Source organism: Bacillus rossius, chromosome 3 (assembly GCF_032445375.1).
Source record: "Bacillus rossius redtenbacheri isolate Brsri chromosome 3, Brsri_v3, whole genome shotgun sequence".
Classification (NCBI taxonomy): domain Eukaryota; kingdom Metazoa; phylum Arthropoda; class Insecta; order Phasmatodea; family Bacillidae; genus Bacillus; species Bacillus rossius.
In genome coordinates, this window is record NC_086332.1 from 31,795,893 (window position 1) to 31,819,686 (window position 23,794).

The 23,794-nt window shown below is 39.3% G+C and overlaps 1 protein-coding gene across 2 annotated transcripts in view; it reads left to right on the top strand.

Annotated features, from left to right (window-relative positions):
* Positions 1-5,707: 5,707 nt before the first annotated feature.
* Positions 5,708-23,794, top strand: part of LOC134530462 (transmembrane protein 62-like) — a 36,718-nt gene continuing 18,631 nt past the window's right edge. The window contains exons 1-8 of one of the 2 annotated variants that reach the window (XM_063365288.1): positions 5,708-6,079; positions 7,512-7,623; positions 8,658-8,795; positions 10,391-10,850; positions 11,522-11,677; positions 18,306-18,453; positions 19,045-19,167; positions 23,601-23,682. In XM_063365288.1, the coding sequence (XP_063221358.1) occupies positions 5,870-6,079; positions 7,512-7,623; positions 8,658-8,795; positions 10,391-10,850; positions 11,522-11,677; positions 18,306-18,453; positions 19,045-19,167; positions 23,601-23,682 (1,429 nt within the window). In that variant the 5' untranslated portion in view covers positions 5,708-5,869. The remainder of the gene's footprint in view (positions 6,080-7,511; positions 7,624-8,657; positions 8,796-10,390; positions 10,851-11,521; positions 11,678-18,305; positions 18,454-19,044; positions 19,168-23,600; positions 23,683-23,794) is intronic. The other variant, XM_063365289.1, reaches the window with a different exon arrangement.

Genomic DNA, 23,794 nt, shown 5'->3' on the forward strand with positions numbered 1-23,794 from the left:
TATACAAAATCATGTGCTGCTGCTGCCGTCTGTAACTGGCTATGAAGATATTTAAATTGAAAACTTTTTTTTTACACCCAGTGCCATCGAGGAATATTCGTTTACATAAGTTACATGTGTAACTCTGTTACCTGCTCACTTCCGTTGCCCTGTGATGCTGATATTACTCTACCGGCTGGTAAAAATATTTTACTTAATAAAAATTGTTTTACCACTTATATGGTTACACAATTCTGTACCGTACATGATAAACCTCGCGGTGTGGTCACGTGGCAATTTTAAGAGAGTTGGGCTAGGCCCTGCTTCGCAAAGTGACCGGGAGACACGTGGGCAGCAATCAAAATAATTTTAGAGTTGATGAATTATAATTATCAGATTGAAAATATCTGTAGTATAAGGCTGAAGGCTTCCCACTGAGCAGTGTCCACCTCGGGCAATGGTCTGATGAAGACTGCTGGAATGTAATGATATGATAAAGGGTATAGGAAATTATCACTATCCGTACTACAATGATGGTTCAACAGTTTGAACGCAAGTATTTATTGGGCCCTTCACACAATCTATTTACATGGGCAATCCGCGGAACAACACCCGTCTCTCCGCGGAGTGAGGCTCGGCTGCACGTGTTTTGGGGTGGGCAGGCGCCAAGTGCGGGCTGCACCCCCTGGTCTCGTGTGCGTTTGAAGAACTCTCGATGCCCTTTCTATATGATAGCGAAAAACAAATTCAGTTTGAATGCCGTCGCCGGAAACGTAGAGTCCGTCTCGCTGCGGTATGCACGTGTCCGCCTATACGTGCAATGTCCAGTCTCAAGGAAACAAGAAAAATACTTATGTACAATTAAAAAATTGACAATGGTGAATGACAGCGTAACACGCGTGGTCGCGAGACCCCCAATCCCCGGACTAGATCTCACCCGTCGTTGCTCTCGTCTCTCTGCGACACTCCTCTCGCCGTGCAACCGCCTTGTTCAGCCGCCAGATGCCTACTGTCCCCTCTCCTGCTGCGCGTCGCGCCTCTCCGCCCGTCCTACCCCCACTCCGTGACACGTGCAGCGCTCGGAGTGATTCTGGGTGTTGGCCTCGGCTTCGTTGCCCGGTGAACAGTTACGTAAATCACATAATATTTTAGAAAAACATATTGACGTTGACCCAAGTGTCTCCTCTGCTCCTTCAGGCCGTTATGCCTCGTCAACGTCCTCTCTTGCATTACTAGTGCAACCTAAGTGCAGTGTCTACAAACAGGGACGCACCCGCGTGCGCCCTGGATAAACCTCGTTAACAAGATCGCGTCTTCGTAACTTCGCAATTCACTCCTCTCGAGACGCACGCAGTGCACGTCTGGACCTTCCTACTTTCTTAATCTGTATGTATCGTTATAGAGTCGTCTACGCATACGTCACGAGTCGCGTACGTGCTACAAAGCACCGCTGAACTTTCGTAACCGGTACGATTCGCTACGGGACCGCATTCACTGTTACGCCAGTTCTCTTTTTGTCTCCAAGTGTTTGTTTCCGGTAGTCGGGGTCGCGGCAGAGGAGGACGCTCGTTTCGCGACGTGCCGGCCGGGCTGCGATAGGATTCTTCACGGAATAAAGGAGCTCGTGAAAACGGACAGCATCGTATTATCCTTGTTACCATCTACCATTCCTTCCACATACGCAAAGTTTTCCTCCTGGTCCCTTATTTTCCGGTTCCGGTCACGTTGGCCTGAACTCCACTCCCTCTCCGACGAGAGCTACGCGGGCAAAACAGGACAGTTCACCACAGGGAATTAGGGACCATAGGCCGAGGGACGTCAATATAATAATAATAATATTACACAATATTATGTAAAATAAAAATACACAAAATTATATAAAACATTAAACATATAAATCTACTATACTATCACTGCACAGGGCAGGGACAATCAGGGGTTGGCGCAGCATAACGGACTTTATGAGCAGGGGAGACACTTGGGTCAACGTCACCGGATCCCGTTTTCGGAGCGCACCCCTAGCCCAGCCGGAATGAGTCAAGCGAGTGCCCCGGGCGTGACCTCAATTAACTGAATTAAACATCAGGACACGAAACCCCGGGGGGCTCGGCTACGGAAAACAATTCACAAACGAGGCATTTAGACAAAATTAATTAATCACAAGCAGTGAGCAAGTGTGTCGTAGAGACTCCGTGCATGCGCGGCACGCACGGAACAGAAAACAAACCTCGTTACTAGCCACAGCGGCTACTGGCCTTGATTAATTGGCCTCTGTGATAGTGATCTAGCCAAACTAAGGGAATTCAAACCCAAACAGTGCACGTTGAGACAATTTATAGTTAAATTTACAGTCGCCAACTTGGTGCAGCTTTTTAAATTATTAAATCATTTAAAACAACTGTTAAGTCTTTGGCAACTATTGACCAGGTGCAAAGTTTAATCAAGCAGCTGGAACATTTTTTTTACTCATAGTATAACAAATTAGGTTATTATAAGTTTTTGGCGCCGACTCACAAAGTAGGTGAAAGTTCCCTCCCTTGCGAAGCGGCTATCTTTCGGCAGTCTCTAATCACTCCGCGCCGGGAACAGACGTGTGTCCGTGGGCAGCATTCAAGTTGGTTTCACTGATTATTTTTATTCTGCATTATACCTTCATAACTATATCCTTTTATTAATTAACCGCTGCCCATGTCGACTCGATGCGTATTTTGCGGAACCGGGCATATCCCGACCGTCTTCATTGTGATACCGCGCTGCGTATCGGATCACGAAACTTACGGTACTGGCCGAGTCCAGCGAGAGCATTTTATTTATGGACGCAGTGCATATATGCCTGCCAGCTGCACTATCACATAAGTGTTACCCCGAACTTAGGAGCCCGCTCATCGAGCCCCCTCTGCACCCGTTAACTTTCGGCGCTGGCCGTCTCCAGGGAGCATTGACCCACGTCCCGCGAGACTGCAGCGGTAATCATTTCAGTGTCACCTAGTGTTTTTTTTTTTTTTTGGTTTTTGATCGTTTTGTAAGTGTTACTGTGTAACCGCTAGACGTTGCCAAGTGTTGGTGAGAGTTTTTGTAGCGGGAATGAACCGCAGAGCGAACGTGTAGAGCGTACCATGTACCCACGCGGACCCCCGGTGAAGCTCTTAAATTAAACATAATTCTCACCAACTTGTGTTGCAATCATTTCCGTAGTCTTCCGTTCTCCACACGGCCGAGCGGCCTTCACAGCCAAGGGTAAACCATTCAGGTTAGATTTCAAGCCGTGTACCTGGTGGGGCACCCGGGAGCAGAGTACCCACGACCCGACATCAACGGCATAGCAGCCCGCTAGCCTGGCGTCCCTCTGGACAACAACAGCATCGCGACCAGGGATGTTAGACGTACCAACTTGTTGGTACACATACCATTTTTCAGGGTCTTGTACCATGTACCAAGTAGAAATTGTGCTGGTATGCAGAAATACCAACTTTGAACATCGACCATGCGCGATGCGCCATGCATTAACAATTAACATTAGGCGTGGACGAATAATTCGAATAGTTGCGTTTTAATAATTCCATCTGTATACTATTAATAAAACGGCATTTTAAGAGAATTTTTTAAAGTGCTTGACGCCGTCCCCGCTACCTCTGAGTATTTAGACGTGATTTTGTTCAGTTCGTGATCTCAGGGAAGGTTCGGCCTTGTGGCTAGAGGTAGGGGTCAACGCAGTAGGGCCCCCCGAGCTGTTGAGGCCACTCGGGACGCCTGAATAATAACACAAAACCTCTTCAGATAGTTGGTGAATTTAATACAGCACAGCCCAATACATGGTGCTGCCCGTTCTGGCCGTAACGGTTTGCCCGACGCGACTAGTCACACGCGCAGCTCACTTCCTCAGTGGCGGCTCACGATTCTTATGCGCGTGAGGGGCAGACTCGTATACGTGACGCGAAAGTTACAAAAGACACTCTGACATGGCACACGATATTTTGAAGCACAATACACTACACTAATACCTAGCTCTGGATAAACTGGGCTAGCAACACGTAGGCCCGTGTCTCCGGCGACTCTACGTGGTGACTAGGTGTGTCCCAGGGACTGAATCGTTATTAAGTTTGGTGGCGCACTGCAGTACGACGGTGATACATAAGCCCTGACATGACGAATTACACTTAGGCGAACAACTATTCCGCTAACACATTACACTTGATAAACTGGGCTAGCAACACGTAGGCCCGTGTCTCCGGCGACTCTACGTGGTGTCTAGGTGTGTCCCAGGGACTGAATCGTTATTAAGTTGGATGGCACGTGTCGCCTGCTGGCTGCCCCGTGCGGGCCAAAACTAAGTAGCCTGTAGGCTAGGTTGGGCGTGAAGCGCCGACGTAAAAACACATACTCTCCCCACAGTACTTACGTATGACGTAAACACTCATCTCGGAGCACTGATTGAATTAAGTTAAGTACCTCATGGTAAATTTAGGCCGACCGCGGAACTGTACAAAAGGTTGAAAAGAAATTACACTATGGAAAACTACATGTCGGTGAATGCAAAGGTTGAAGGTTCCGCGTTGCGCGCAGGCTGCCGGCCTGGTTGAGCTCTCGAAGGACACTAGCGGTGTCGCCGCGCGCGACCCCCCTCCCCCGCCAGCCCTCCCGCGGAAACGTGTGAATTTCGCGGGAAACTGAACCGGCCAGGTTCGGGACAAATCGCACATTGAAACATGATTTTGCAAAGACTTAATTATTAATTAATAAAAAATAATGTTTAATAAAATCCTGTGGAAAAACATAATTATAACAATTTGTTGTAGTGCGGCGGAAGGATATGCCACACCCGGCCGGATCCTTGCGCCGGTGTAGCACTCGTTGTATGGCGTTCGCCTCGTTGCACGAACTGCACTTTGCTGCGCGCACGGGCGCGTTCGGTGCACACGCTTTTGCGAGACGTTGATGAGGCATAGCGGTCTATGCGACAGAGGAGCATTGGCGGTCGGCGTCATGCTAATTTGATTGAAAGTATTCATACTAGGTGCTAATTGAAAGTATTCATACTAGGTGCTAACGTTTTTATGGCCATCTTATAATTTCAGATGCTAGTTCTCACAGCGTCATGCCGAAAATCTTACACTGACAAAGATCCTGTAGATTTTGTTTCATAGATTATATGTATATATATATTTATATAAACTGCTTTAATACGATATATACTATGGAAACATAAAAGGTTACACACTTGTCAACAAATAAAGTATGTATGTAAGATCTTGGAGTGTACCAGTTTTTTTTCTTCAGATACCAGCTTTTAGTGACATCTGTACCAGGTCCGTTGAGCCACTGTCTAACATCCCTGATCGCGACGCCCGTAGCGCCCGTCAAGTACCTCCCGGGCCTTTCACAGAGTTTGGGTGACGGCAGTATGTATTGAGTTACCACTGTGTTTCACGAAACAAATCACATAAGATAAATCATGAATAAGTTTAAATGAAACATGGTGAAACGAAAGCATAAATGTTTTTTTTTTAATCCAACGTCTTTCAATACCAAACGATTCAAACGAAAAACTTAAAATGTAGAATAATCTTATAGATCATATTAAAACAAAGAATATAAGCCCATTAGCTATTATATTTATCATATAACATACGAATGGTTAAAAAGGGAATATAACGACATCCAATCATGGGACCACAGAAAGAAGAGTCAACTATATTACAGTTTTGAAGTGTGATCTACTTTTTTCAAGGTCTCTGACTTATGTATATTTTTATTAAAATAAGGTTTGGTGGGGAGTGTTTATTTTTTAAGTGTATCTGTCAAATGCACGTTTTGTTTTGGAATTTTTTTATAATTCCGTTGAAGTATTAATAAAAATATATATTAAAGTTAACTCTATTTTTGAAAAAAAATGTCTATTTCTAAAGCCGCGATAATGTTGGTTGTGTTTGTTATTTTGTTTTCTGTTTTCGTTTCTAATATTTCTAATATGATATCCACAGTCGACTTAAATTATGAGCGAACTACTACTACCCCTTTAGAGTATAATGTTTCTGATTTTACGTTGTCTAATAAGGAAGGGTTAGGTAGTGAATTGCGTCATTTGATATGGTTTATACAGGTTGGTTATTTTTTTATGTGGTGTTAAGTTAGCATATAGAAAATCAAACGGTTTACTGACGTGGTGTTTACAATTATTATTATTATTATTATTATTATTATTATTATTATTATTATTATATAGCTGCAATTGTGTACAGAAGTGCCCGGTGGCAAGCATTCTCCCTACTTTCCCTGCACTCTTCTTCTGAACTGATCCACATTCGCAATCGGCACACACTCCTCCTCCAGCCTATTCCATTCGCCTACCGTCCTCACGACCATCACATTTTTTCCCCTTTCTGTTCTCCTCCTCTATTTGAAAACCTTCCTAGTATTTTCCTTCCTACTTCTAGGCATTCCCATTTTGACTCGTCCCCCCAGCTCTCCCCATCCTCCCACTCCACTCAGCACCTGGTACATCTTGACCAGTCTCTCCGTCTGTCTTCTGTCCTTTAAGCTCTCCCATCTCATTCCTATCATCATCTCTGTGGTACTGCACTCCCTCTTCCCTTCTCTGTCCATTCTCCTCCACTTGCCCTTCACCCATGTAGCTGCTCTCCTCTGCACCCCCTCCAGCTCCCTCTCAAGTACGGCCGTGTATGGGTCCCACACTGCTGCGGCCCTTGTGCTTTTTCAGGTAGGGGAAAGCGACAACTACGCAGTGAGCAGAAAGACCAGGAAAAATCAATTTTGAATTTTTGTCACTATGATAGCTTGCATTTGATAAGATATTAAGATAATGATTTGTACTAGTAAACTTAAATACATCTTTATCAAAATATTGAGAATTTAAATAAAGTTCTGGATGTAATTTTTATTTTTGTTCAAAGATAATTGTATCTGTCCATTACTCTCCCTAAACACACAGTACAATTACATATTTTATCACACAATATATATAAAAAAGTTCTTATAATTAATTGGATAACTTAGTGGACATTGACATGAGCAGATGAGTTTTCTCAGGGTTTTCTTGTTTTCCATAAATTTTTTTCTCTTGTTTTATTCCATAAATGCTCCATTCTCACCTGATCAACCCTTGTCATGACCTCAGTGTTAATGAGATTTTGAGTATCATTTGATTGATTGATTCATTCTTTTAGTATTCCCTAAATATGTAGGTAGTATGTAATGTTACCTTGTTTGGAGGGGAGGTATAATAAGACAGTGTTGTTGGCAAAATTAAATTTCATTATCCCAATTTTAATAATGGATGATTGGTTGACAAAAGCACTTAAGCTGGCACTACTGTCAGGCTGCATTTAATGAATAACTAGCAGTGAAATGCTATATGAATTTAGTAATTGTGGATATTCTGAATGGTAATGTACAACAATATTTTTGACATCTACATTGATATATCATTTCCTTGTGGTTCATTGTGATGTTCTTAGCAGGGTTTTACCTGTTAATTTTTCGTGAGATGATTTTTAAATGCCTTTATCTTCCAGATCTCTGATTTGCATATAAGCATCTTCCATGACCCAACCAGGATAGCAGAACTGAAGGAGTTTTGTCATCTCACTTTGAATGCTATCAATCCAATCATCGTGTTAGCTTCAGGTAAAAAAAAAACTTTTTGTGTGTATTTTTATACATAGGATTTGTTTTCTAACTTGAGTTTTTTTTTCTTTCCATTTTTATAATGTTTGATGGGATTGTGCCTCATATACCATGTCTAAATGTGCATCTAGACCTGTTATTGTAACAGATTTAGTAGACAGACAACTCATTGTTTTGGGTATCAGCAGATGACAGAATATTACCAATCCATAAATACTTATCTTTCACAATTATTCAACATCCAATATGTGCAAGTAGGACACAGAACAGAACACTTTGAACACAAACCACTTTAACAGTTCACTGCTTCTTAACAACAAATTATATGCAGTTGAACTACTTGATGCGCAGTTGAGTTTTTAGTGAACTAAGGAAAGTAGTTTGTATTCATAATGCATTTTTAAAGGTGTGATATTTTAATTGGTAACTTTTGTTAGCTAATTCTATTTTTTATTTTGGTTTTAAATAAATAAGAATGAAAATTATTGTAATTGTCTCATTAGTTTTTTTTATCATATGTTCAGAAGCATATGTCTGTTAACAAGAAGTTTTATGCAGTTTGAGAGGGGGACGCACCACAACGCCGAAATAACACAACGCCGAACGTACAATAACGCCGAATGTCAAAATTGACCACACCGCCGAAATACATTAACGCCGAAAAATATCATTGCAGGACTGCCACAAAGGTTACGTTAGATAAGGTTAGCATACAAATTCATTCAGTTGTTTTTCATTTTGCTCCTGTGGCCCCCCTTCCCCGTAAAATAATTTTTCGGTGTTGTGGTAATTCGGCGTTGTGGTACACAGCAGTTTTCTAGCTGTCGGCGTTGTGGTCAATTTTGACATTCGGCGTTATTGTACGTTCGGCGTTGTGGTATTTTGGCGTTGTGGTAACGACCCTTTGAGAGTACCTCTATTGATTTCAGAATAATAGTTTCTTTTTCTGAATTACTTAAGTGGGTGAACGTGATTCCTGAAAAATATTTGGTTGGCATTGACAACCAATCAGTTATTCCTAATGCTTTACTTAGGTGATCTGACGGACGCCAAGACAGCAGACAATATTGGCTCCAGTCAGTTTGTCGGCGAGTGGCAGATATACAGAAAACTTTTGCAAGATTGCGGAGTTCAGTCCAAGACTGTCTGGTTGGACATCCGAGGAAACCATGGTTAGTGTTATAATTTTACACTGATAGCATTTTATTTATTATAGTAAGCTTCTATTCAAAGTACATAATAAAAAATAATTATGTTGGCTGTGCTGTGCTGTGCTGTGCTTGAGTTTTACCTAGAGCCCCAGTGATCGAAAAAAAAAAGCCATAAAAGTACATATGGTGTTTTGTAAATTATGATTTGTAGAAATTTAGGTAGGTACTTAATTATTTAAATACAAAGTTACTAACCATAAATTATTAATTTTATTTTTTGAAATAGAACATAAATTCTTTCATTAATTATTTGTAAAACTTACAGAGTGTATATTTGTACAGAACTAATGCATTTTATACTAAAAAATTATTGTTGTGACTAGAGGGTAATGCTATTGCATGGTATAATCAGAGATGACTAATGATTTAAAGTCAAACAGTTTTCCAACTTCCCCGTATGTTGATAGTACTTTACATTAAGAATTGATAGACTATAACTCTCCTAAATGAACAAGTAAACTTTTAGGTTCTTATTCGTAGAAAATTTTGTATTTTTCATCTTTGTGCTGAATAACAAAATTGGGGATTTAAGCTCAGATAATTTAGCTTAATAAGTTGAGAAAATCGAAAGCAAGTTATTGGTGAATCTTAAATGACAGGTTATCAAGATGATTTATAGGTACCGGTTCTTTCAAGTAGAAAAAAAAATTTCTTAGTATGTGTGTATGAAATTGTCCCTAAGTGGTAAAATGTATATATTGAAATTAATTTTTATTTTTTCTCTTAAAAATTAGCTTTGAATTATGTTCTATACATGTACTTATTTTCTGTTTCACTGTTGGGTATCATAATCTGGTAATGCAAACAATAAACATACTGTTTAATGCAAGCAATGATTGTACTGTTTATTATGTAAGTGTGAAGTCTGGTTTCATAGTGACCAGTAGGCCTACTGGAATCGTCACTGTTGCAGTTAGCCTCTTAGTGCCATGACGTCACAATGACGTCTCAAACCACACTGACTAACTTAAGACTTATACTAAGATGCACTAAGCTAAAAGTTGAGAAAGAAAGCTATGCCAGTCCTTTTTTCTGTCCTTAGTCCACTCTGCTGTTAAAAATGTACCACATGTATTACATTAGTCAGGTGTAATGTCTGTTCTACAACACTGAGCTACTTGTGGACCACAAAGTAATTGAGTGGTTAGATTATTTGCCTCCCATAAAATGATCTGGGTTTTTATTCCCAGCAGAATCTATTCCTAATTTATTTTTGTACGTGGGTAACTCAATGGGCATTACTGTAGATTTTCTCTAGCTACTCCCATTGCTCCCCCATTCCAACTATGCACCGTTGTCATCATGTCACCACTTGCCGTCTCTATTACGACCCAGATGGTGACAAGACTTTAAGTTATAATTTATTATTTTGTAATTATCTATGTTCAAAAACATGGAAAAGGTGATAATAGCACTTTTTTTCAATTGCCTGAAGGATAATTCATATTATATTATGTATTATATGAGAACTGTTCTAGATATGCTTAAAAATTTGTGTTTATTGCTAGTATGCATTTTCTTTAACTGTTGTATGTTTGTGCGCTTACATCATCCAGATAACTTCAACGTTCCTGGTCTCACGTCCAAGGAGAACTTCTACCGTGAATACTCGGTCCAAGGTTCGTCGCACCCCAGATCGTACATGCACCAAGTGGCCCGCGACAACCGGACGTACTCGTTCATCGGCGTGGACGCATGCCTGGAGCCCGGGCCTCGCCGCCCGTTCAACTTCATTGGCGTGCTGTCGCGCGCGGAGCTGGCGCACCTGCGCGGCCTGGCGGCAGAGGCGCGCCGGCGCGGCAGCACGCACGAGGTGTGGTTCGGCCACTACCCCACCTCCTGCATCCTGTCACCGGGCGGCACGGGCATCAGGGAGCTGATGGGCTCCGGTCGCGAAGGGCTCGCATACCTCTGCGGGCACTTCCACACGTTCGGGGGCGTGGTCCCTAACATGTACACCCTGCAGAAGGCGGGCTTCTTGGAGCTGGAGCTGGGCGACTGGAAGGACAACAGGCTGTAAGTACGACACTCGTGTTGGATGCAATGACTGACAGGTAAAGTTAAGCACAAAGAAAGTATGTATTGTGGAAAAGAAATTAAACTAAATGTGTTATAAAGATTACAATTTTAGATTAACAGGATACAACGAAACTAGCACTGCAGATGTTTCCATATCAACAGCATGTAGCACCCATATGGGCCCGGTAACATTCGCCATTTCAGTTCGGGAGTCGTACGGCCAATGTATCCTCTCAAGAAGCAGGTTGGTCCACAGATTTTGTTACTGGCCAACCAGCGGATCGGCGCGTTGGGTCCAATTGATGTCGGAACTGATCCCACGTGTCTTCTGTCGGGGACAGATTGCGACACTTTGACTTGACTTGACGCCAGTAGTTCGTACAAACAAGTATTGTGTACAAGCATTGAATGACTGGACTAGGATGCTGCATCTTGAGGCAAGAAGGGTTCAGGATGTTACTGACATATCACTGTGATTCAGCATCCCCTGAATTGCCACCAGAGGTGACCTTCAGCATAATCGTACATGCACTCTATGGACCTTTGAAGGAACACATTATGAATGTTAATAGCTGAACCTGATGCAGTGCCACTTCTGTTCAGTCTCATATTCAGGGATTGAATAAATTTTAAATGGGTATTTAGCACCTTTATTGTGATTGTTTCAGGTACCGAGTGGCTGCAATAGATCATGGCATATTTTCATTCATTGATGTGAAGCATCGGGACTGGCCCGTGATACTCGTCACAAACCCCAAACACTCGCTGTTCAGGATGCCATTGCGAGAACCACTGCAAAAGATAGCGCTCTCAACTCACGTTAGGTATGTTCACAGATGAAAAAATGATTTTATGTTGTGTTTAAAACAAAGGCATCATCACATGAAGAGCATAAAATTGTGTTTGCAATAAGTGGTTTTCTGTGTGCACCAGGTTTATTTGAAGTGTGTTTGTACTAAAGGTGCAGAATTGTATGTGTGTGCATGCAGCATATATAGCAAATAATAGATAGTAACATTTAATTTTTACTTTTTTAGTTTCTGCAAATACAAAAGTTCATGGGGATTTTTTTTCCCTATAGAAGTGTTAACACAACTTGTACTTCACATTGATTGGCAACCAACACTTATCAGTGACCATTACCTTTTCAATGTACTTTATGGGACTCTGACTCTTGAGAATGGTTCATTTCCCAGTCAGGCACATGAGTGTGCATGCTATGTATGTTATTCTATGTCTGTTGGACAAACTCATCATGCACTCTTATCATATTGGCATGAATTAGTCAATTTTTTAGTGAAAAAGCCAATAATTATTACAAATAATCATATTTGGTATTATGCAGAAACATTCACACAGATGTTATGAAAACTATTTGATCGTTAATTTTATTTGACATTTCTGAATTTTCAGTGAATTTGACGCGTGCCCGCCCTCCCTATATTAAATATCACGTTACTTTACGTGATAATTAAACCCAAAAACGAGTTTTAGTAAGTTCAGAAGCAATTCAGGGAAAAAGGTATTTTGGCAATAGGCCTACTCACGTAATATACGGCGACGAATCTGTGCGTCGTTGTAGGTTATAAACAAAGCGACGAACAATAGAATAATTCATTAAAGCAACCAACCATCTTCGTCCTTTATTTTTTTACGTCGCTATAACCACACATATTAATGCACTGCAGTATATAATAGTAAATATGAACGAGTTGTGTAAACAATGTATATTTTTTCTCTTGCCACAGCTAAACATGTACATTGTGACGCCATCTTGTGAACGGCGAACTACCAACTGTATTTATATTTTATAAAAGTATAAATTTAACTAATTAAGTTGTGAAAGAAAGTTTAAATAGTTTTTAATGCATAGGATTGAATATATATGTATTTACAAATAATTATTTATGCCACGTTTATCTTTTCATTTTAATTATTAATATCTAGTTTATACTTCCACCACCAGGGCAGGGAAATTTCGGCGAGATTCATGCGCGCGCATCTCATCCCTTCCAAAGAGGAGTCAGTTCGCCCCTCCCTTCATTTCTTCGTTCCCGCGCATTTCTCCCTATATAAAGGCGAGGTCATCCACCTGAAAGTCAGTTGATCGGCCCGACGGCCAGTGAGGCTGGATTCCGCCCACTGGCCATAGGACGATCATAGGGGGAGCAGCAGAACGACTGGCTATCCGTTTTCTGCTGCTCGCACCCCTCCTTCGCGAGTCAGGCCATCCGAGGACCTATCTCGGCCTAGGGAATTTGTTTTCCTTCCCCCTCCTTTCTGGACGATAGGGTATACAGTGTATCATTCCAGTGTATGTTGTGAAGGCCGACGCAGGCGACAAATTGAACTGTTTGGACAATTCAGGTCAATAAAAGTTCCGTGCAAAATACCGACATTATTTTCAATGAATAGCTTAGCCCCCTATCCCTCACCCCATTAGCTATTCGCTTTCACCAGCCGAGTGTGAATCCTGCCGCAAGACCAGCAGTTGGACCTTCTCCACCCGATACCTGGCTCTCACCCAAGAGAGACATCGGTGAGAGAAGAGAGGAGACGGGACCACAACAAGCAATACAAACACCGTCAAGTTGGCGCCCAACGTGGGGCCAGACCAGCAGTTCGACCTCCTCCACCCCTGCTGGCTCCCTGTCAAGAGGGTTCGGTGCAATTGAGAGGAGACACCAATAAACACCGTCAAGTTGTAAAGTAGTTTTCAATTGGATATATTTTGACTCTCTTTATTAATATACAGTAGAATCTCGTTATAGCGAGCACGGTAATAGCGAGAACACGGCTATAACGAGGTATTTTTGAGGAATTTACGGCGTGAGAGCTTGAAGCGCGCTTTTGTTATTTGTCTGCTTTATCTCCACCCCTAGACATCTTGCCGTTGACGCCTGTCACATTCTTCAGCCGTGCAGTCGCCACCTAAGTGCGTGGCTTTAAAAATAGAATCCCGTCCTTTCTTTATTTTATCAAACTTCCGTTAGTAATCTGTACCGTGTGTAGACAAATTTTGATATTGGAACAGAAACAACGTAAGAAAGTATTTTTTACAAATTAGAAATATGTATGTTTTTGTTTTTATAATCGCGTATATTTTCACGTTTTTTTTGTTATCTTAAAAGAGATAATATTAAAAAGCCGCTCTAATGAAATTTAATTGTTTCTTGGTTAACAAAAACTATTAATTGTTTATATTCTATTTATTATTATTTACGCGACGTCATACTGTACGCGTACGCAATACGACTGGATTCGTTGCTGCATCATAAAACATAGCAAATTATGCGGTATCAGAAGTAACGAGTAACGTAACGATAGTAACGAGTACTAATTGTTATAGTAACAAATACATACGGGTACACATTTTTTCGTTACTTTTACATCTCTAGTAGGCACTACCGTATTTATTTCCGAATCGCTAGGACAGTTTTCTTGTAACTTTTGTTTCGGTCAGTTGTTGGGGTATTTGTCCGGGAAAGGGGTGGTGATGGTTCGAGTTTAATCCCAAATTTATTTTCTAAAAAAGTTGACAGGTTTCTTTAAATGAAAAAGTATAGTTTTCCAGCGACTATTTCGTTTGAGGCGTACGTGCGTTGCCGCAGCCGCACTCCTGCTTTTTTGTAAGGAATTAAATCGTCGCGCTACACTAGCACTACCTGTTATCAACATCCCGAACCAACATGGCCGCCAGCAGACAGCCCGCGTCGACTACAGATAGCAGGACAATGCTGCGTCGGCCGCGGGCTGAGATACTATACCTACGTGGCGTGGTAGGGTATTCTGGTTATTTTGACGCAATCGGTGATCGCATCCGTACTTATGGGGTATCGTTTTAAAGAGAATTCACACATCTGCTCACAGAAATTAAGATTTCGTTAATATAACCTGTTATTTTCCAATTATACAGGTTTAAACACAATTTTTATGCTATTTTCGGTTAATTTTTATTTTTTGGGGGCCAAAATTTGTCCAATTCGTTTATAGCGAGGACACGGTTATAGCGAGGATCAAACCCGGAACCGTGACACCTCGCTATAACGGGACTCTAGTGTAGTTGTTGATTTGACTATTGTCCCACTCCTAAAGCAATTGCTGTGATCCTTGTAAGGAGTATTGATTTAATTTTACGTTATTATCTTGTGTTTGTTGTGATGTCAGCGCAGCAGTGCACCAGTCAAATGCGACAATTTGTAATTTTTGAACTTTTGAACATTTTGAACTGAAAATAGACTTCTGTCTTTGGGCCACTATGATATGAACACATAGCTGATGAAATGCCACATCTAGAGTTTTATTTTTTTTTTATATATTTCCAACCTATATTTTATTTTGTAATTTCCATAATGTAGCTACTGTAGATTCAGAATAGCCCCAATTATTTTTGTATATTGTTAGACAAGAGTTATCTGCATAGAGCTGTGTTTGTTGACAAACATTTTTGGCATCTTAAAAGTAATTTTTATAACAATACCTAACCTAATCAGCCTAGCAGGTAGTACACATATGCACACTATAGTTTATTAAAATACCTTTCTTATACCAAAACAGCTGAGTGAAAGATGTCTTAAAAAAATCATTTGTAATAACAATTAAGTCTAAGGAATAACTACCTAGTACCCATAACTCATAAGTTGGACATTATACATAGTGAACAGTATGGATTACGTAGTTGTAAATTCAGTTTGTGGAACTGGCATTTTGATGATGTGTCCCGAACACAAGTGCACATTGTGTTTGTATGTTTGTTCATCTTTCACGGAGCAACGGATCAACATTTTTTTTTTGCATATACACAGTTTTTGGGCTGGAGAGTGTTATAGACTATATACAGGGTGTCTACTGACCCTGGAAAACCTGGAAATATCAGGGAATTTTGTAATCAGGGAAAAATCAGGGAATTTTTGTTTGGTAGGTTGTAGTTGGCAATACGTTTTTTGTTTATTGATCAGCTAGCATTGACGTGGCATCATGTGTATCCCCTCCCATTTTTATTTTTGAATGGCAAATAACGAACAGTTCCCACGTCCAAATTCTTTTATTTACCATCGGATTCAGAAGTGGCATCAAATCACGTGATACAAACTGGTTCAAGATGGTCTGTTATCCTGCTGACGTGACGTGCTGCAGCATGTGCTTCCCACGTTCAGATTATACCGACAGGTGCATTTAATTTTAAGTATCTATGGATGCCCTCAACATAAACTGGACATTTTTGTTAGCGTTGAAAATACATATCACAGACACTTTTGGTGAAGATTCACCATCGTTGCTATAAATTGGTAGCTGTGGGCTTCATACGGTCCATGGTGCTTTCAAAACTGGAATTTCTGTTACACAATGGGACATTTTTAGTTTTTTGAGGCACAGTTACTATTTGTTTAAGCACATATCTGCAAGGAGGGCAGATTACATTAGAATAACTGGATCAGAGCTTTTTCCCAAGAAATTTTGTGCAATCACATGGAATACTGCAGTTGCTGAGCGTGCCATGAAAACGTTACCCCACCTAAAGAAATTGGTTAGTGAAGTTTCTATTTCATCTCTCTCTTTCAGTGTAGTGAAAAGTGCTCTTGAAGAAAGTAAAATTGACATTCTTCTACTATTTGGCATCAGAGCTGGAATTGTTTCTCACAATGTTCCAAAGTGAAGCACCCATGGCACCTTTTCTCTATGATTCACTGGTTTTATTAGCTTTGGCAGGAAAATTTTGAAACCAGAAGTACTGAGGAGCTTTAGGGAGAAACGCAATGTATCTCCATTGGATGTAGATAACCAGGAAAATCTATTGACTGCTAACAATATCAAGTTGGGTTATGCAGTACGCCATGCCATCAAGAAAGAGAAAGTACCAGAAAAGTCTGTCCTGTTACAGTAAAATGATAGGACTTGTCTAAAGGTTATGGTAAAAAAAACTTCAAGACAAAAGTCCCCTGAAGTACAATCTTACCAAGGGAATTTCCTGCTTATGTCCGTCTGTGGCTTTAAATTCGGGTGTGAGGAAACAGCGTGTGAAGTACAGTTTAGAATGTTGTCTTCAAAACAGGTGGCTATTAGGACAAGAAGCTGATAACATTGAGTGATCATATCAGTTGGTATGTTCCATGCAAGATTCTGCAGCACTGTTCTCGTCTTTTTCTCGAGAAGACGGGCGCCTTGATCACTTGTGGATGCTCATTCTTAAGGCATATACAGTAGCTTCCAAAACAGGCCTTCTAAAGTTTGTGAGGATGGTGTTGGTACTTTCCCATGGAAATGCATCATTGGAAAGAGGATTTTCAGGGAATTCTAATCAGCTGACTGAAAACTTGCAGGAAGAAATACTGATCGCACAAAGACAGATGTATGACTTTGTTCAACGTTCTGGAGGTGTAGAGCAGTATGTAAGAAATGCTAGTTGTAGGCGTAAGGAAGCCCTGCAAACAAAACAAAAAGAAAAGGAAGCTACAGACAAGAAGAAGACAGAAAAAAGAAGAGTTGAAGAGGCGATCAAGGCATTGCAATTGAAGAAGGCTCGAATGTTGGATTTGGCTCGTTCTGAAGTATGTACCTAAGTGCAATAGACGCAAAAGTTGAGTCACTGCGAAATTGATGGGAGCTTCCTTTTACTAATTATTTTTTGCAAAATGAAGTGTGTGAAATATTTGTAGCAGTTGTTTTATTTGCCATCAATTGAGTCACTTTGGCCACGTTTGGAAGAAGGTAATTTTTTTACTAATTTAAGTAAGTTGAAATACTTTGAAACCCGTCAATGTAATATTATGCATTTTTTTTTTCAGTTTCTTGGAATGTCGTAATTGTGTTAAAGAAAACCTGGAAAAATTCAGTTTTAGACCTGGAAAACCTGGAAAAATCAGGGAATTTAATTTACTAGATCTGGCAGACACCCTGTATATATAATTATGAAATTCCATCTCTAAGGGAGTAGAAAAGAAGTAAATTTAATTTTATAATAAAAAATCATTGGAGGTAAGTCATAGACACACAGTGAGTTTGTGTCATTTCTCTGTGTTGGTCACATGGTCATATGGTAAGGTCTGGCAACTTCCTATCCTTCTCCTTGGCGAAACCCATCCGCTTAGTGAAGCTCACGGCTACTAGCGAACTAAAGGGGATAATAAAATTTTATTTTATAACTTGGTCAATGGATGGCATTGCCTTGAATTTGTAACGCACTATTGTTTCGTTCATCTGTCACTATAGGTGCCTAGGAGTTACCTCCCTTCCCACAAAATGAAGCTGAAGATAAGCATGCCGGTTTTGCTGATGCGTAGCCTTGATGCACCAAGATTGTGCAACTAATGGAACTTTAAAACCAAACTTTCCAGTTCTTCAAGTGTGTGTCCTACAGACTTGAAACTCGGTAGTGATGTTCCCTATATTGTGATGTGTCTAGCCCGGGCAACACTGGGTACTTCAGCTAGTAAATGAATAAGTAACTTGCAGGGTGCTGGTGTTCTCACTGTCCCCGATCAAGAGGGTGCAAGTGCGTGTGGAGGCAGAAGACTGGCGGCCTTGCACGCACGTAGAGGGCCCCCTCTACGTTGCCGAGTGGCAGTCTGGTCTGTACGCCAGAGGAGTTCATCATCTTGAGGTGAGCTCGTTCATCGCTGGGCTTGCCTTCTTTGTGAAACTACATCCTTATGAAGGGAAAAAAAAAACATATTCTTGAAATTCTCCGATATCACGTAGACCTGAGTTTTTTAACAGATGTTTTCAAACGGAAATTTTTCACAAAAAATATTCCATATATTTTACTTGAATGTAATGTGTGCCTTAGACTGACATTTAAATTTACAGTAATTTTGATTCTGTTGCTTAAGCAGTTTTCACAAGAAACATACGCTTAAAATAGTTCTCATAAGAGGCAGTCCAAATAGATGCAGTACAAAACTATGTATGTAGTTACATTTTTGCACTCTCTTATTTAACCAGTAGTAAATTTTTTAGTATGAAAGTGTGACTTTTAGCTTATGCTAAGCCATGTATTTCTGCTAGCAATTTAATAATTCCTAAATTTATTTATTAAAGCAAATCACAAATGGTTTTTTCAGAACTACTTCTAGCCTGTGATAAGTTGCTATTCTTCTCTTGCTTGCAAATGTAAACTATCCACAATGTCCATAACTAATTTTTAAGTACCTACTTTTTAAATTAATCATACATTTTTTATTGGGTCTTTCAGGTGTATGCAGTTGATGATCACAATAGAGAAAGAACTTTATCACAGCCATTTTCCTTGGATGAGACACGGACTAGTTTTTCCATTCTTCCAAGGTTTGCACTTATGTGCAACATCAGTTTAGTGGTAAGTAGATTATCACGAATTTGCAGAATTTGGTGTATACAAAGAATGTAGAATCAAATACTTTGTAAGTTTTAAATATTTTAAACTTTTGAAGTATCATGTATTATCATTAGTGAAGTACTTATTAACAGCTACATATTAAAAATGATATACCATACATATATATTTTTGTCATTTGCAATGATAGGTTAGTTCTATCTTTGTTAGAAAAAGTAGATTTTAACTGTTCTGAAGAGTAATTAGTCAATTAGTGTATACATAATTTTAAATACACAAAGTGCTTATGTGTTTTATTCTCAATATGAACTTAAAATTTAATATTTAATCTTTCACCTTCTTAATAAGTACATAATATATACTCTTTCAGTGGTGGTAAATATGGAGAACTGTTGGTTTTTTCTTGCCTATAGTTTAAGTGAATGTCAAAATATGTCAAAATATGAAAGTAATTCCATGAAAAATTAACTTTAATACATCTATATAATAAGCTTTACACCTTATTTAGAATCTCAAAATACTTTTGAAATTTCTATACAATTTTTTTTTAATTCTACAGTGAAAATGTTACATTTTACAATTTTTTTTTTTTTTTTTTTTTTTTTGTAATTTTAACATTATTTTGTATGTATTACACACAGATTTCTGCTAAATTTCCAAGGCAAGAAGTCTAAAATAATAATATAGTTCATAAATACTGTGTAAGAAATTCCATGTTAAATTGGTAAATTTTTATATCTTCGGTTTAAGGTGTAACAATCCAGATTGGCCTGGCAAATGACACCGCTACTTTTACGTACATAAATCACTTGAAATATTTGCTGGGTGCCAAAATGTTCAGTTCCATTGAAAGTTACTCTCTATGATTCATAAATGAAATAAACTTAAAAATCATTTACTGGTCTTAAATGTTTTTATTATTCCTTGCCAAAAAGGGTTCAGGAAAAGAGTTTTATGGCTGTAGTTCATAAGCCATTTGTCAGAGAGCCAAGAATGCTGATATATATTGAGGTGGCCAGGAAAAGAGTGAGCCTTGGCTAACAGCTGCATTCCAAGTACTCACTCTGTCATGCCTGCCCCTTCCCCAATGCAAAGTCCAGAAAGCCTAAACAAGAGGGGACTTAAATGGCATAAGTGATGCAGTTCACAAGCAGATTGTGTAGTTTTTCAACTAAGCGGAGGTTCAGGGTGCAGTAATTACTAGCGGTCTAAAGTGGCTTAAGTGACACAATTAGAAGGCAGAGCATGCGGTTTTTCAACTATGCTATTCCCATTGCAGTGAATTCACATCTTCCAGCTCAAGATACAAGTTTGGGTTATAATGCAACTCTTACATTTAGGTTTATCAGTTTTGGTAAAAACTATCCCATTGTATTCAGGTAAATACAATATATACTTCAGATGGCTTCTTTAAAAAAATCGCCATTGTTAGAATGTCCTTGGCTAGCCATACTTACCTATCATTTGAGGGTCGGTTCAGACTGATTTGTGATACCCGATCCAGTGAAACGTTTATCTGTGAAACTTTTTTTTATAAAAAAGAACTTTTTTTTTAATTTCAATAATCTTTCCAATATCAAGTTTCAATATTTTAAATATTTTTAGCTTTATCTTTTTCGACTGAAATGTTTTAAAATTGCCCTATCATTGAGAGTATTACTATATATGTTATTATTAGGGATGGGCTGGTCGAATTCTCGAATCCTCGAATCCCACCGAATCTCTAGTATTCGAAAGATTCGAAATTTGAGGGAAAAGATTCGGGATTCGAGGAAAAATATTGATGTAAATGTAGTACTTAAAAACTTAAATGCTTACAATTTACTTGGCCTGTTTACGTTTTCCTTGGAACACATCCTATTGAGGTACAGTAGAACCTCGTTAATACGTGATGGTCAGGACCGAGATAATCACAGATTACCAAATTTCACGGACTAGCGATTAAATGCCCGGAAGGTCTTGTCAAGCTTCTCAGACACCGGCGTGCAGCTGGGTAAAGGCCGTTCACGGTAAGGGCCGGCCGTCTTCGAATTAGTGTCTCGGCTTAAAAAAATACGGCACTGCCTAGCCATTAGTTCACGGTCATTTACAACAGCCGAAGAGAGAAAGATAAGATCGTGCTGACCTTGCACCCCCCCCCCCCCCCAGCATGTACTGATTTGGGAAACTTACTTTATATTCATGAACATGGATGCACTTGTATTTGTACACATGTATTTTAATCGCAATTCAATTTTAAATATTCTGATACACATTCTATTTATGAATTTTTTTAGGACCAAGTTTGGTTTGTGTAGACTACCAACATTAAAATATGTAGGTATTATCTGAGAATTCCATGATGGCCAACCAATGAATTTGTTAGCCAATCATTTTGAGCAACATAAAAAATAACTAATATTAATATAAAAAATTTGAATGGGTAAACTAGTGAAAACACCCCGTCACTTTTAACTTAGGGCATATTAATCACTATGCTTTAGTGAGGCTTAATTTTAAAAGACGCACGACAATATTTCTTATGGCCTAAAACCATTGAAGACAAGATGGCGCCTTTCAGTTTCCATTAAATATTTCAGGAAAGTGTTTACCTTCATTTGGGACTTTAAACAAATATCAAGTTGGTAACTACAAAATATTGTTCCGTCGGATGTTGAATTTTGTTTTCCGATTTCCGTGGATACATGAATCACTGTACTCACAGATAATGCCTGAATGCCTTAAATCCACCAAGTCGGATTCTACAGCAATTGATGAAGTGACCAGATTCTTACGTGATCCTACAGTTAACCCAGAAATAAACATTCTCGAATACTGGAAAACTCAGTCTACGTGTTCACCCAGGCTACATAAACTGTCCAAAAAATATTTGTGTTCACCACCTGCGACAGTGTTCTCTGAACGTTTGTTCAGCACTGCAGGAAACATATGTGACCAAAAACGGAATCGTCTTGATCCAGACCGTGTCAAAATCCTTGTTTTTTTAAATAAAAATTTAAAAGGTTAAATAATACTGCATAATGTTTAATTTTTTCTCTTAACTTATAAATTATTTTATAATTAACCCTTGAGAACTGGATTCGGATTCGAGGGGTGGATTCGAGGTACTGTTTGGGATTCGGATTCGAGAAAAATGGGATTTGAACCATCACTAGTTATTATTTTTATTATTATTATATCATGTTACCCTCTTTTATCGCATAATGGTCGCACTCGCGTAATCGTCGCACCCATATTTTAGGGCATCAAAATTTGGATTAAAAAGAAAACCTCGCGTAAACGTCGCATGTTTTTGGTCCCGCTATTACCTATATTCCGAGTGTTTTTTGTGGGTATATTTACAGTATAAAACGATGTTTTTTAAAATAGAAATCCAATATTTATTTGGACATTACCACTTACTTATTTAATTAACGGTAATACGAAGTTGTCTGACGTGTAAATTATCTTTTAAAGACTTTTTAAACGTTATAACCTTCATCCGTTCGTCAGCGTCGCCGCTGTGTACCGCATACAAAACTGTAGCCAGCGCTCGTTGCAATCATTAATGTTTGGTTATGTTGCTTTCCATATCGAGCGCATGCTCGTAGCCAAATATCGCTATCTCGCCGAGTGCATGCGACGCACGCGCTCTATTTGGTTGTGTCGCTTCCCGTATAGAGCGCGCACATGTAGCTGAATATCAATATCTTGCCGATTGCATACAACGCGCGCTCTCTATCAGGTGCTGAGTTATCACATATGATAGCCCACATTCTTTCGTGTTGTGTACTACGATAGTTACGCGTTCGTTCGGCTTGCATTTGGATCACAGATGTTGTTTTTCTATTTAAAGTTGAAGAAAGGTTTTTGTTGTATGACTTATTAATTTAAATTCTTTGGCGTGCTCTTTTATACTTCCCTTTTTAAATAAACGTACTTTCCATGAATGGGTTTTGTTTTTATGAATAACTTTATCTAATAAAAAAAATTTTTCTCGCATAATCGTCGCACCCCTACTTTTCAAACTTGGTTTTAGAATAAAATGTGCGACAATTATACGAGAAAACATGGTAGTATCATTCCTGTATCGCTTGTATCTGCTATGGTAATACATAGTTGGCATGGTGACAGAATGTTAGTTAGCAGCATAGTTACGAAAATGTAAGAAAAACATAAATAGTAAAACATGACGGTATGTATTGAATTTGTGTAATAGTAAGAGTAGCAAAAAAATGCTTTTACCTTCTTTTTTTTACAACTGTATGCAATGATATCTTTGTTACTTTATTTTTGTATGCTATTAATTTGTTTTATTTATATTTATTTATATATATATACACACACACACATATTTAAACATGGTTTTGTGCTAACTTAGATTTTTATTTACAATTACTGACATTCTCTCTGAGTGTATAAAACACCCTATACAATTATAAATCTTTCGATTTCAGTTCCAGCTGGTATTTGGTGTTACGTTGGTAGTGAGTATCGTACCATTGTGCATTCTGAAGTTTTTGCACAAGGTTGTTAGAGGTAAGATAAAATTCTTCTTCTAGTAGTTGATAGTATTACTATAAAATTTACATAGAAGAGTGTTAATTTTAGTGCAAGTGATGGTTGCAGACTTGATGTAAAGTTTTTATGC